The 11509-nt window shown below is 50.3% G+C and overlaps 1 protein-coding gene across 1 annotated transcript in view; it reads left to right on the top strand.

Moving 5' to 3' along the window:
- The window catches only part of NPC1 (NPC intracellular cholesterol transporter 1), a 45022-nt gene that overhangs the window by 32389 nt on the left and 1124 nt on the right, over window positions 1-11509 (top strand). Inside the window, exons 14-24 of the mRNA XM_081563268.1 lie at window positions 583-697; window positions 2442-2569; window positions 2664-2804; window positions 4197-4286; window positions 4655-4845; window positions 5463-5578; window positions 6224-6353; window positions 7701-7901; window positions 9206-9437; window positions 10171-10284; window positions 11101-11263. Of these exons, the coding sequence (XP_081419394.1) occupies window positions 583-697; window positions 2442-2569; window positions 2664-2804; window positions 4197-4286; window positions 4655-4845; window positions 5463-5578; window positions 6224-6353; window positions 7701-7901; window positions 9206-9437; window positions 10171-10284; window positions 11101-11263 (1621 nt within the window). The remainder of the gene's footprint in view (window positions 1-582; window positions 698-2441; window positions 2570-2663; window positions 2805-4196; window positions 4287-4654; window positions 4846-5462; window positions 5579-6223; window positions 6354-7700; window positions 7902-9205; window positions 9438-10170; window positions 10285-11100; window positions 11264-11509) is intronic.

The raw sequence follows: 11509 nt of genomic DNA on the forward strand, positions 1-11509 counted from the left end.
CTTCTCTTTGCTTGGTGGCATAGATACAAAGTGAGAATTTGGTTTTAAATATGTGCAGCATGTGTGCAAAAAGTGCTAATACACTTGTGGAAAATATTTTGGGCACAGCAGCTATTAAAATGAAGTGTAGAAGAAGGAAGGACTTGGAAAAGTGCTATTAAAAGGCAAAAGGTCAACACAGGACCCTGATGTGGAAGATGCTGTCAGTCCATTGGTTCTCCCAGGGTCCCTTGTCCTGCAGGCCTTACCTGGGCAGAGACCCAGCAGCACACAGGAGTGTTATTTAAAGGTTCAGCCACTTGCAGCCTATGTTGCATGTATTTTGCTGATAACCTGATTCAGTCCTTCCTTTAGCTTCTCACCCGTTCCCTTGGCTCCGGGCTTCAGAAATACCCCGAATGAATCAACATGAAAAGTTTGGGGTCCACACCACTTCATTGTATAAGGCTTATAAACAACAAGTAGATGCTGCCAGTCATTTTTCTTTACCATCAAGCTAACACAAGGCAGCCAAGAAGCAAAGAGGTGGCATTGTAATTGAGAAATGTGAATGTTGCATGTTTCACTGTTTTTATTTTTAAGAGAGATGAACGTCTTCAAGGGGAAACCCTGGACCAACAAGTGGGCCGGGTCTTGGGAGAAGTGGCTCCCAGCATGTTCCTCTCATCCTTCGCAGAGACGGTAGCATTTTTCTTAGGTAATTACTCTTGGGATTTGGCCAGCCTGTGGTGTGCTGAGCCTGGGTGTATCAGTATGCCCTCTGCGTTCTTCTTTTGTTGAGCTGTACTCTGTAATTGTAACGTATCAGAGTGGACCACGAAGAGAATCGGTGGCAGTAACTTGGGGGCCATTAGCAAGCATCTTCTCTCACGTTGTTTCGGGACGGTGTTGATGTGGTTGACTCAGATACCTAGGGCTCCTGCCCCTTCCCCTTTTGGGCAGTGCTGGTGAGTGTGGGGATTTGAAATAGGAGCTTTGCACAGCCACGAGTCCTCCCCACACAGTGCTCCCAGCAGCAACTCCACAGTCACAGGCATTAGCCCCCGAGGTGTGTATCCCCGTTTCTGAGGGCAGTCTTCCTCCTCGGCACACTCAGTTCATGGGGAGGTACCCTCGTGACTGAGCAGAGGGTCTCGAATCTTCCGTCTGTACAAGGAGGCACGAGCTGGAACACAGCCCAGCGTTCCTGTCTTCTTTCATGTGGAGAAATCCAGTGGGCGCCTCCCTGGCCTTGCGTCTGGTGTGTAGTAAGAGAACACTGGCCACGTCCTCTGCACAGGACGCCGACTAGAATTGCCCTGGAAGTCCAGGGAAGACACACGGTCTGTGGGTCACAAATGGAAAAGTCCCCAGGGGCCGCAGGACACCTTTCAAGGGGCCATGGGAGGGACAGCGTGCGTAGGGTCTGTGGACTCATACACTATTAGCACACGTACTCCTCCACTTCTGCAAAGCCGTGCGCTGTGGAGCCTGTGGCCCTGTGGTTCCTTCTGATAGATACAGATGCCAGGAAGTTACTTACTGTCTTTCTGTGATAAGAAAACCAGCGCAAGTGTGTTGGTGACGGCAGCGGACCCTGGGCTTTAAGGTTGGAGTGACTCTGTGAGCACAGGAGGAGTTGGCGGTGGGGGGACCCCACGGCTCCCGTTTATAAGAGGCCAGTCCGGTGCTGCCAGGTTCAGTTTTCTTCTCAAGCAACATTGTGAATCTACATTTTCTTTTTTTTTCCCCTGCTTGAGTGACACTGTGACTCTCATTGTTAAATATTGGCTCCTTATGTTTTTTAAAATGTTTTAAAATTCTGTTATTGGAATTGGAAATGGCAGCCCACTCCAGTATTCTTACCTGGAGAATCCCATGGAAGGAGGAGCCTGGCGGGCTGCAGTCCATGGGGTTGCAAAGAGCTAGATAGGACTGAGTGACTGAGCGTATATGCGGCATACACACAAAATGGGTTGATACACGTGTGGCGGCCAGTGTTCAGTTTCTGAGTCTTAGTAGCCTAGAGGATGCTTACAGGCAGCCCCCTCATCTGATTGTAAGTAAACCTAGAGACTGATTGGATGATTTAAGAGCAGATAGGAGATACCATTCCTCTTGTGGACTGAATCACAACAGATTCCATAAGCGATGACCTGTGTTAATGGTTCTCAGATGCTGATGTGCGTGCATTTGTTCAGAGAGCAGGTTAAATTACAGAGAATTAGGGTTGAATTTCCATCGTTTTGATAAAGTGGGATGGATGAGGTCCCTGGAATCTACGTTTTTAACTCCCAGGGTGGTTCTGGTGTGATACCCGCAGACAGAGTACCTTTGGGAGGGGGCGGGGGGGTCTCCTCATGGGCTTGGCTGCTCTGGGGCCGCGTGTTCATCCGTGCACGTGCGTGTGAGGCTGCGTGCCCTCGGCCGGGGAGGACATGACCTCTGTCCTCTCCCCGCAGGAGGCCTGTCCGTGATGCCGGCCGTGCACACGTTCTCTCTCTTCGCGGGCATGGCGGTCCTCATCGACTTCCTCCTGCAGATCACCTGCTTCGTGAGCCTCCTGGGCTTGGACATTAAGCGGCAAGAGGTAAGTGGTCATCAGGTCTGAGCCCGTTCCCTTTGAGTCTGGAGTCTGGGTGAGGTGGCCGGAGGGTGACCTCTGTCTCCCTTGGTCTCCTCAGAAGAACCAGCTGGATGTTCTCTGCTGTGTCGGGGGGGCGGCAGACGACGCGGGGGTCCAGGCCTCCGAGAGCTACTTGTTCCGCTTCTTCAGAAACTCCTACGCCCCGCTTCTGCTCAAGGACTGGATGCGGCCCCTCGTGGTATGAGCCTATCTGTCGTGGTGTCCCCAAACAGACTTGTTGCCTTTCTTCTGAGAAGTCACCTTGGGAAGGGTGCTGACAGCTGTTAAGTATACGTATGAGAATGCATGGGACTTGGCTGGCAGTCCAGCGGTTAGGGCTCTGCTTCCACTGCAGGGCACGTGGGTTCAGTCCCTGGTTGGGGAACTAAAATCCCTCATGCTGTGTGGTGTGGCCAAAAAAAAAAAACCATAGCAGATATGTACAAATATATAAAATATTTTTAGCAGTCAATATAAGCAGGAGTTTTGGGGACTTTGGGTTGTTTTTTTTTTTAAATAATTCCAGATTCATAGAAAGTGACAGCACGGCACAGAGAGGAGCCTGCTGCCCTTTGCCCAGCTTCCTCCCACGGTCTTACGTAATTGTAGTTCAGTATCAAAACCGAGAGTGTGACGTTGGCACGGTGTCTGTGTCTAGTTCCGTGTCAGTTCCTCACCTATTGCAGATTTGTGTAAGCACCACGGCCGCCGAGGTAATAAATCTGTCTCATCACTCTTGTCCTCACCTTCAGTGTCTCTCTCACACACACACACACCCCCATATTGTCCCTTGTCCCCAGCAGCCGTGTAAGAGTGTTTCATAGTTTACGTGCTGGATATACCCATTAGCGATAGTGTATCACGTCTCTGCTAAAAGCATAAATTCATTACAGTTAATAGTAATATTTAGCGTTTATTGAATACTTAATATCTGGTACTGTGGTCAGTACAGGGTGCTACGCTAAATTCTGGATTGATTATTCCTAGAGTTTTCTCGTGTAATCCACAAAACTATCTGATGCTACAAGTCTTATTTTTCCTGTTTTATTGAGAAGGAAATAGAAGCTCGGAGAGGTTAAATGACTGCCTCAGGGTCACTTAGCTTGTCAGAGGCAGAACCGGGATTTGAACCGGGAGGTTTGGCTCTAGAGACCGTGACTTCAGCCACTGCCCCGGACTCTTTGTTTTCTTAGTATGTCATTTAAACTTGCTTTTCAGTTTAGGAAAGTCCTGTTTTGTGTGTTTAAGATCTGATTTATGTTCTTTTTTTTTTTTTTTAATTTATTTTTGGCTGCACTGGGTCTTTGTTTCTGCTCGAAGGCTTTCTCTAGTGGTGAGCACAGAGGGCTACTGTAGTTGTGGTGCGTGGGTTTCTCATTGCAGTGGCTTCTCTTATTGCAGAATGCGGGCTCAGTAGTGGCACACGGGCTTAGTTGCTCTGAGGCACGTGGGGTCTTCCCGGGTCAGGGATCGAACCTACGTCCCCTGCATTGGCAGGCAGATTCTTTACCACTGCACCACCAGAGAAGTCCCTGATTTATGTGACTCAGCTCATGACAGCTCTACGCCTGTAACTCACCTCTCGTTCCAGGTAGCGGTATTTGTGGGTGTGCTGTCGTTCAGCATCGCAGTCCTGAACAAAGTAGAAATCGGACTGGATCAGTCTCTTTCAATGCCGGATGTAAGATGCTTTCTCTTTTATTCTAACTTGTTTGGCCCACCGTGAATACATTTTCCCAAACAGACGCGGTCGTTTCAGCCTCTGCCGGCTTCTGAACGCAGGTGCTGGCAGGCTCTCCCGCGTCACAGGGGTTGCCCTGGGGCTCTGCCCACTAACCTGGGCCTTCTGAGCGCTCAGGCCTTGGGCACCGCTACAGAATGTGAGCAGCTGGTCTTCACCTCATGAGGTGCCCTCCTAAGGGTGGGACCGACTGGAGAAGCCCCTGGGCCCAGGGTGGGGAGGGGTGCCGGCTGTGTAGGGACTCAAGAACCTGGGCTCGCAGGACGTTCACGCTGTGTCCCGTTGTTTGCGCTCTCTCTCTCTCTTAGGACTCCTATGTGACGGATTACTTCCAGTCCCTGAATCAGTACCTGCACGCAGGCCCACCTGTGTACTTCGTGCTGGAGGAGGGCCACGACTACACGTCCATGAAGGGGCAGAACATGGTGTGTGGGGGCCTCGGCTGCAACAACGACTCACTGGTGCAGCAGGTCTTCACGGCCGCCCAGCTGGACAGCTAGTGAGTACCCCGGTCGCAGACGGGCACCTGGCCTGGCACCTCGGCCTCACGCCTCTCTCTAAAGATAGCTTCTCCTGGGAAATTAGTCTTGCGGAATACAAGCTGAATCTAGCTTGACATGAGCAAAACCTCGCAAAGGGCTAATTAGACTTCCTCATGTTTTTTTTTTTAGTTTAAGCAACAACTGTTTTATTTATTTTTTAATTCAATTTTTCTTTTTAATTTTTATTAATATATTTAACATCAAAAACATTTTGTATTGGGATATAGTCAATTAACAACGTTGTGATAGTTTCAGGAGAACAGTGAACGGACTCAGCCATACATGTACGTGTATCCATTCTCCCCCAAAGCCTCCTCCCATCCAGGCTGCCACATAACATTGAGCAGAGTTCCATGTGCTATACAACAGATCTTTGTTAGTTGTCCATTGTAAATATGGCAGGACCACCTTATATTCTGAAGCCTTTCCCATTAAGTACTAATGTGGTTTGTCTTCTGACTGGGTGGAATGAGAAGGTCTAGAAAAGGAAGTTCTGAATTTCAAGAAAAGGGACTGAAACTGGAGACTTCCTCCTCGTGGGGGCATCCATAACCCTTTCTCTCCTGTTCTCTAGCACCCGGATAGGCTTTGCCCCATCATCCTGGATTGACGATTACTTTGACTGGGTCAAGCCTCAGTCATCTTGCTGTCGCATCTACAACAGCACGGAGCAGTTCTGCAATGCCTCGGGTACTTGACCCTTTTCTAGATCTTTCCCTCTTTTCTGAAAAATTTTAAATTTATTGTTTAAAAATCATTTGCATGTCACCTCCACTTCCTCCTGTGTTTATCAGCCGTCGCTGGGTCTCATCCCCCTTGTCCTTGTCCCCTTCCTCCGTCGTCCACTCTGGAGATGCCCTGTTGTCCCGTCTCCTGCCCCCCATGGGGCTGCAGGCCTAATTGGGTCAGGGGACTCTGGTTTTCAGGTTTCTTATCTTTTCCCAGTGACACCGACAGCCTCTCTTGATTGTTATCTGGCTGTAACTTGTCATGGGCCTGCTTTCTTTTATTTATCACTATTGCCCTATGGTTTTATAAGAGTGTTGAGGTTGTCCTAGAATTTTCTTCATAAAAACATGGAAGCCCTGTGCTCTGGTAATAACATACTGAGGTTGTCCTTAAAGCAGGAAACCTGCTTCAGGGAAGGAAATTTGTACAGCCTATGTTAGGGGAAGATGGGGCTTCCACTTATTAGACTGCAAAGATCACATGTTTGAAGCTTTTGGATAAGCAGATTCATGAAAAGAACTCCCACCATTTCTTTATCATTATTTTAAAATGTTTTAATCTGGACACCCATCCTTCTCAATCTGGCTCCTCCACCCGTTTGCACAGTGGTCGACCCAGCCTGTGTCCGCTGCCGGCCGCTGACTCCAGAGGGCAAGCAGAGACCTCAGGGTGCAGACTTCATGAGGTTCCTGCCCATGTTCCTCTCCGACAACCCGAATCCCAAGTGTGGCAAAGGGTAAGGGAGGCTGAGCAGTTCAGCTGCACGCCCGAGTCCCCGGTCATGTGCACTGGGAAGCTGCAGGGGTGGAAGAATGGCTGGGTGGGCACGGTGGGTGGGAAGGTCCTCTTTTCTGCCGGGTGCCACCCTGTGCCTACTCTTTCGTGAAAGCAGAGAAACCCAACCACCTTTGCAGAAAATTCCTCCTCTTCCTTCTCAGCTGATTCCGACTGGTCTGAGCATTCAGTCCCAGGCTCCCCTCTGTGTCCTGGCCCTCCTGGCGGCACAGAGGACTCCGAGTCCTGTGCAGGCTGCCAGCAGGGCGGAGTGTGAGGAGGGATGTGGGCGTTTCAGCACGTGAAAGGGTCTGTCGGTTGTGTGTGGGGTATATGAGACTGCATATCTGTTCTGGTGATGTTGCCTGGGATAAAGGTGTAGGTTTTTCTGTCCCCACTGTGCTTCTTGCCAGCCTCTCTGTACATCAGCTCTTGGGCTGCCCCACTTCCCCATCCAGCCAGGCAGCCAGTTACCATGGAAATAGGATCTCTGGCCCAGAAATAGCAGACGACTGAGGTCTGGAGTTGGGGGGATTCAGACAGAAGGTGAGGGTTATATTTACATTATAATGATAAATGCTGGACATCCCTGTTTTTCATTAAGAATACATAATATGACCCGAGTTCCATCAGTCATGTGTCGTGTCTGCATTTTGAGACCTAAGCTAGGTACCGTGGGAGAACTGTCCCCCAAAACAAAGTAGGAATGAAGCTTGCATCTTGATCTTCCTGCACACTGAACACTCAGCCTGCATAAACAAGTCAGAGTGAGTGCAGCTCTTTGGAAGGCAACAGCCACCACTCGCAGGGAGCTTCCTTTGAGCTTCCTTCCCGAATCATGCCTGGCACCTCACTGACACTTCATTTATATACAGCCCTGTGAGGAGATGGTGGTGCACCCATTTGCAGATGACACTGCAGCCGGAATTTAGTAATTTTACCCCGGGGTTCCAGGACTGAGGAACGATCTCACGGCCACCTGATTCCAGGGCCCCCATCCCTTCCTGCCTCCTGTTACACAGCATGGCTGGGCACACTCCCTGTAAAAAAACACATTGGGTGGCAGAGCATAGCCAGCTACAGAAACAAGAGCAGCTGCATGCAAAGAAACCAAAGCAGCAAAGGAGAGCCAGTGTGGGAAAGCATAAGCTAGACCTTCCTCTTTCCTTTTCGAGGGCTTCCCTGTCCCTGAAATTGACAGCTGGTCTGACCCCTGAGCCCAGGGTCAGGTGACCCCACTAAGCTTGGATGCCCAGATCTTACACGTGTGGCACAAGGTATGGCCTCTGACACCGCTGTCTTGTTGCAGGGGACATGCCGCCTACAGCGCAGCTGTCAACATCCTGGACAATGGCACGAGCGTGGGAGCCACGTACTTCATGACTTACCACACGGTGCTGCAGACCTCGGCCGACTTCATCGACGCCATGAAGAAGGCCCGCCTCATCGCCGACAACATCACCAGAACCATGAACCAGCAAGGGGGTGATCACCGGGTGTTCCCATACAGGTAGAGTGTGGACAGTGTACACGAGGGTGTCCTAGGGAGGGGCTCCACGCGCCGGAGCTTCCTTGCTGGGGTTGGCGGGGTGGGGGGAGTGGGGACAGCGCTGACACTTGGCTTTCCTTCTGACCCCGGCTCCATCCTGAGCTCGGGGGAAGCCTGTCTCTGGATATGGCGTCTAGGCAAAGAGAGCCGGATTGTGCAGCACCTGCCAAATTCTCAAGGTGGAGCTCACCCTGCAGAACAGCACCGGGGGGCGGGGGTGGGGGCGCCTGGGAAGCAGCTCCACGGAGAGGGCCCAGCAAGGCGGGGCTCCTGATACAGATTACTGGAGACGGCGCCTTTATGGAGGTTTCTTGCTTTCATTTATTATTATTTTTTTTCATTATAAAGAAAATATTGGGACTTCCCTGGCGGTGCAGTGGTTAAGACTCCACGATTCCATTGCAGGGGACATGTGTTTGATTCCTGGTCAGGGAACTAAGATTCACACACCAGAGGGGTGTGGCCAAAAAAATTAAGAAAATATTTTATGAAATGCTGAATTTGGAAAATATAGAAAAGTAGGAGAAACAAGTGATTTCCCCACCAACCCCCGTGGTCTCAGTTCAGGGAGCCTTGACTTTCTCCTGACAGAGGGCCAGCTTGTTGTCCTGTGGAAGGAGCTCTCAGAGTGGGTGTCCTGACCTTTAGGAGGAGCTGGTTAACTTTGTCAAAATAGCATTATCTCCTCACGTCCTACACAGACCCTGTGTGGTGGGAGGTAATCCTCCAGATAGACCAGGGCTTGTTTTCCCAAAGTACCATGAAATATTCTTTATAGATGAATGCCTGCAAAGCAGAATGGGGTCTTCCCTGATGGCTCTGCAGGTAAAGAAGCCACCTGCAATATCGAAGATGCAGGAGACACAGGTTCGATCCCTGGGTCGGGAAGATCCCCTGGAAGAGGGCATGGCAACCCACTCACTCCAGTATTCTTGCGAAGAAAAGCCCAAGGACAGAGGAGCCTGGCGGGCTACAGTCCAGGGGGTCACAAAGAGTCAGACATGACTGAGCACGCATAGCACAAAGCCAAATGGATTGGGCACATGAACAAAGAAGTTTATATAAGATGCACGTCTGCGAGGCCCTGTTTTGGGCGTCAGTGGTCAGAGGTTCAGCTGAACTGCCGAAGGCGAGTCTTGCAACGACAGGGAGATTTCCTGGGAGGCCTGCCTCTCAGGTAGCTTCATTTCCCAGTGGCAGCAGGATGAGGAGTAAAGCTTCCCAGGGTGAGAACGAGCAGTAACAGATCCCTCTCCCCCTCCCAGCGTGTTCTACGTCTTCTATGAGCAGTACCTGACCATGATTGACGACACCGTATTCAACCTCGGCGTGTCCCTGGGCGCCATCTTTTTGGTGACTGTGGTCCTCCTGGGCTGTGAGCTGTGGTCCGCGGTCATCATGTGCACCACCATCGCCATGATCTTGGTCAACATGTTTGGCGTCATGTGGCTGTGGGGCATCAGCCTGAATGCGGTTTCTCTGGTCAACCTGGTCATGGTGAGTCCTGGGGGAGCACTCGGCCCTCACTCCTGTGCCACCGATGTGCCTTGTTTCTTGGGGTGAAAGGTCAAGGTCAGCGCTTGCTCTTGGTGCACATGGGCAGTTGGTCGTGGTCAGGTAAAGATGATGGTGTGACCTCACGGTCTGGCTAAAGTATTCTGCCTGTATTATTCTGAAGGCTGAGTTGTCGAAGTATGTAGGCTGATGACAGCAAGATGTTCCATTTCCACTTAGAAAAATTGCCCCTTCTGAATGGAATTTTCTGACCAGGACTTTTTGCCTCTCAAGGAGTTGCCAGTTGCTTTTTAAGTCTTAAATATATGCACATCTGAAAAAGTATGAACAGAAGCTAGACCCCGTGCACGTGCCCTTCAGATAGGAACAGAACATGCTGCAGGGGGAGTGGGAGTGAGGAGGCCCTGCCAAAGAGATGACAGCGTGCTGCCTGGGTCTGGGGTGGGAGGACCTTGAGAGCTTTCAGCCGCTTCCCTAGAGAAGGCCGATCTGCTGGAGGAATCTGGAGCGCTGGGCGCTGTGCCTGGAGGTTCCACGGGCTTCCTGGGACAGCTGATGTGGGTGCCACGGGGGCTTTGTCTTGAAGAAGGGGCTCTGCTCGGGGCTCCTTGACCCCCCAGGGTGCCCTGGTAACCACAGATCCCGGGAAGAGGGTGGCTGCTTTTACCACCTTTAACCGGAGCAGAGCAGTCCTCACGGGAGTACTTTATTTCAGAGCTGTGGCATCTCCGTGGAGTTCTGTAGCCACATCACGAGGGCATTCACAGTGAGCACGAAGGGCAGCCGCGTGGAGCGGGCAGAGGAGGCGCTCTCCCACATGGGCAGCTCTGTAAGTACCGCCGAGCGGGCCACCCGGGCAGTGACTTCACCGTGAAGGGCCCAGTGAAGGGCCCAGTCGGGCAACTGAGATTCTCAGGAGAAGAAACTTCACCATTCAAATTCTGAAAACAGAATTTGTTATCTCTGACTTAGTGGCAGTACCTCAGGGTTACAAGTTTTCAGGCAATTCAGGAAACTTGTATAGAGCTGTATCTCGCATAGAGTTCTAGTCTGGAATTCTTTAGGACTGTTCCCTTTGGTGACTCCTTTGCACAGTTTGGCTGAAGCAGGAAAACAGGTTTGATGTGAGAGCCATTGAAAACCCAGGCCCAGCCATGTGTGTTGAAAAGCAGGCGAGCTGCCATGCTTGGAGCCCAGTGTGGTTTGTGGGTCATGTTTGCAGCATCTTCTCAGGCTGAACCAGGATACAGGGCTAGACTGTGAACCAGTTCCTTTTCCACCATAGAAAATACTGTTACAGATGAACAATGAAAAGTGTGCAATAGCATTGTCTAAAAACATAATACCTTAATTTAAAACTAATGCTCTTGGAAAAATGGTGCTGATAGACTTGCAAGGTTGCTATGGGGTGTATACGGAATACACAGCTTTTATCCTCATTATCCTTTTTTTTTTCCCCCCGATTCATAAGCAGCAAATGAAACACTTTAGGCAGAGCCAAATGCTACTTATCAGTAACTCTGAAAGCTGGGGTTCAGTCCCCCATTACTTTGGACCTTGGTGTTTAAGAAATCCCTTTAGGAGGAAGTGTTCAATTATGGTCAGTTGATACAAGTGGTTTCTGAGCCCATCTCTCTTCTCTTAGGTATTCAGTGGAATCACACTAACGAAATTTGGAGGCATTATCGTGTTGGCCTTTGCCAAATCTCAAATTTTCCAGATATTTTACTTCAGGATGTATTTAGCTATGGTCTTATTGGGAGCCACGCATGGACTAATATTCCTCCCTGTCTTACTCAGTTACATAGGTAAGAGCTTTTTGTTTTTAACCTGGTGGGATGGAGGAAGCCTGATAGAAGGGCAGGTACCTTGAAGCTTTCTTTTAAAGTATTTGAACGTACTTACACCAGTGGTCATTTGATAAATATTTATTCTAAGAGAAAAACTCTGATCCTGGGGCTTCATGGCTAAACCACTTCATTAGAAAACCAGAGCCTGATGTGGTCAGCACTGGGAGTGAGCTTGCATGTCAGGCCCAGGGCTCCTTCCCGCTG

The sequence above is a fragment of the Giraffa tippelskirchi genome, chromosome 14 (assembly GCF_054371585.1).
Source record: "Giraffa tippelskirchi isolate mGirTip1 chromosome 14, T2T-mGirTip1v1.2.pri, whole genome shotgun sequence".
NCBI classification, from domain to species: domain Eukaryota; kingdom Metazoa; phylum Chordata; class Mammalia; order Artiodactyla; family Giraffidae; genus Giraffa; species Giraffa tippelskirchi.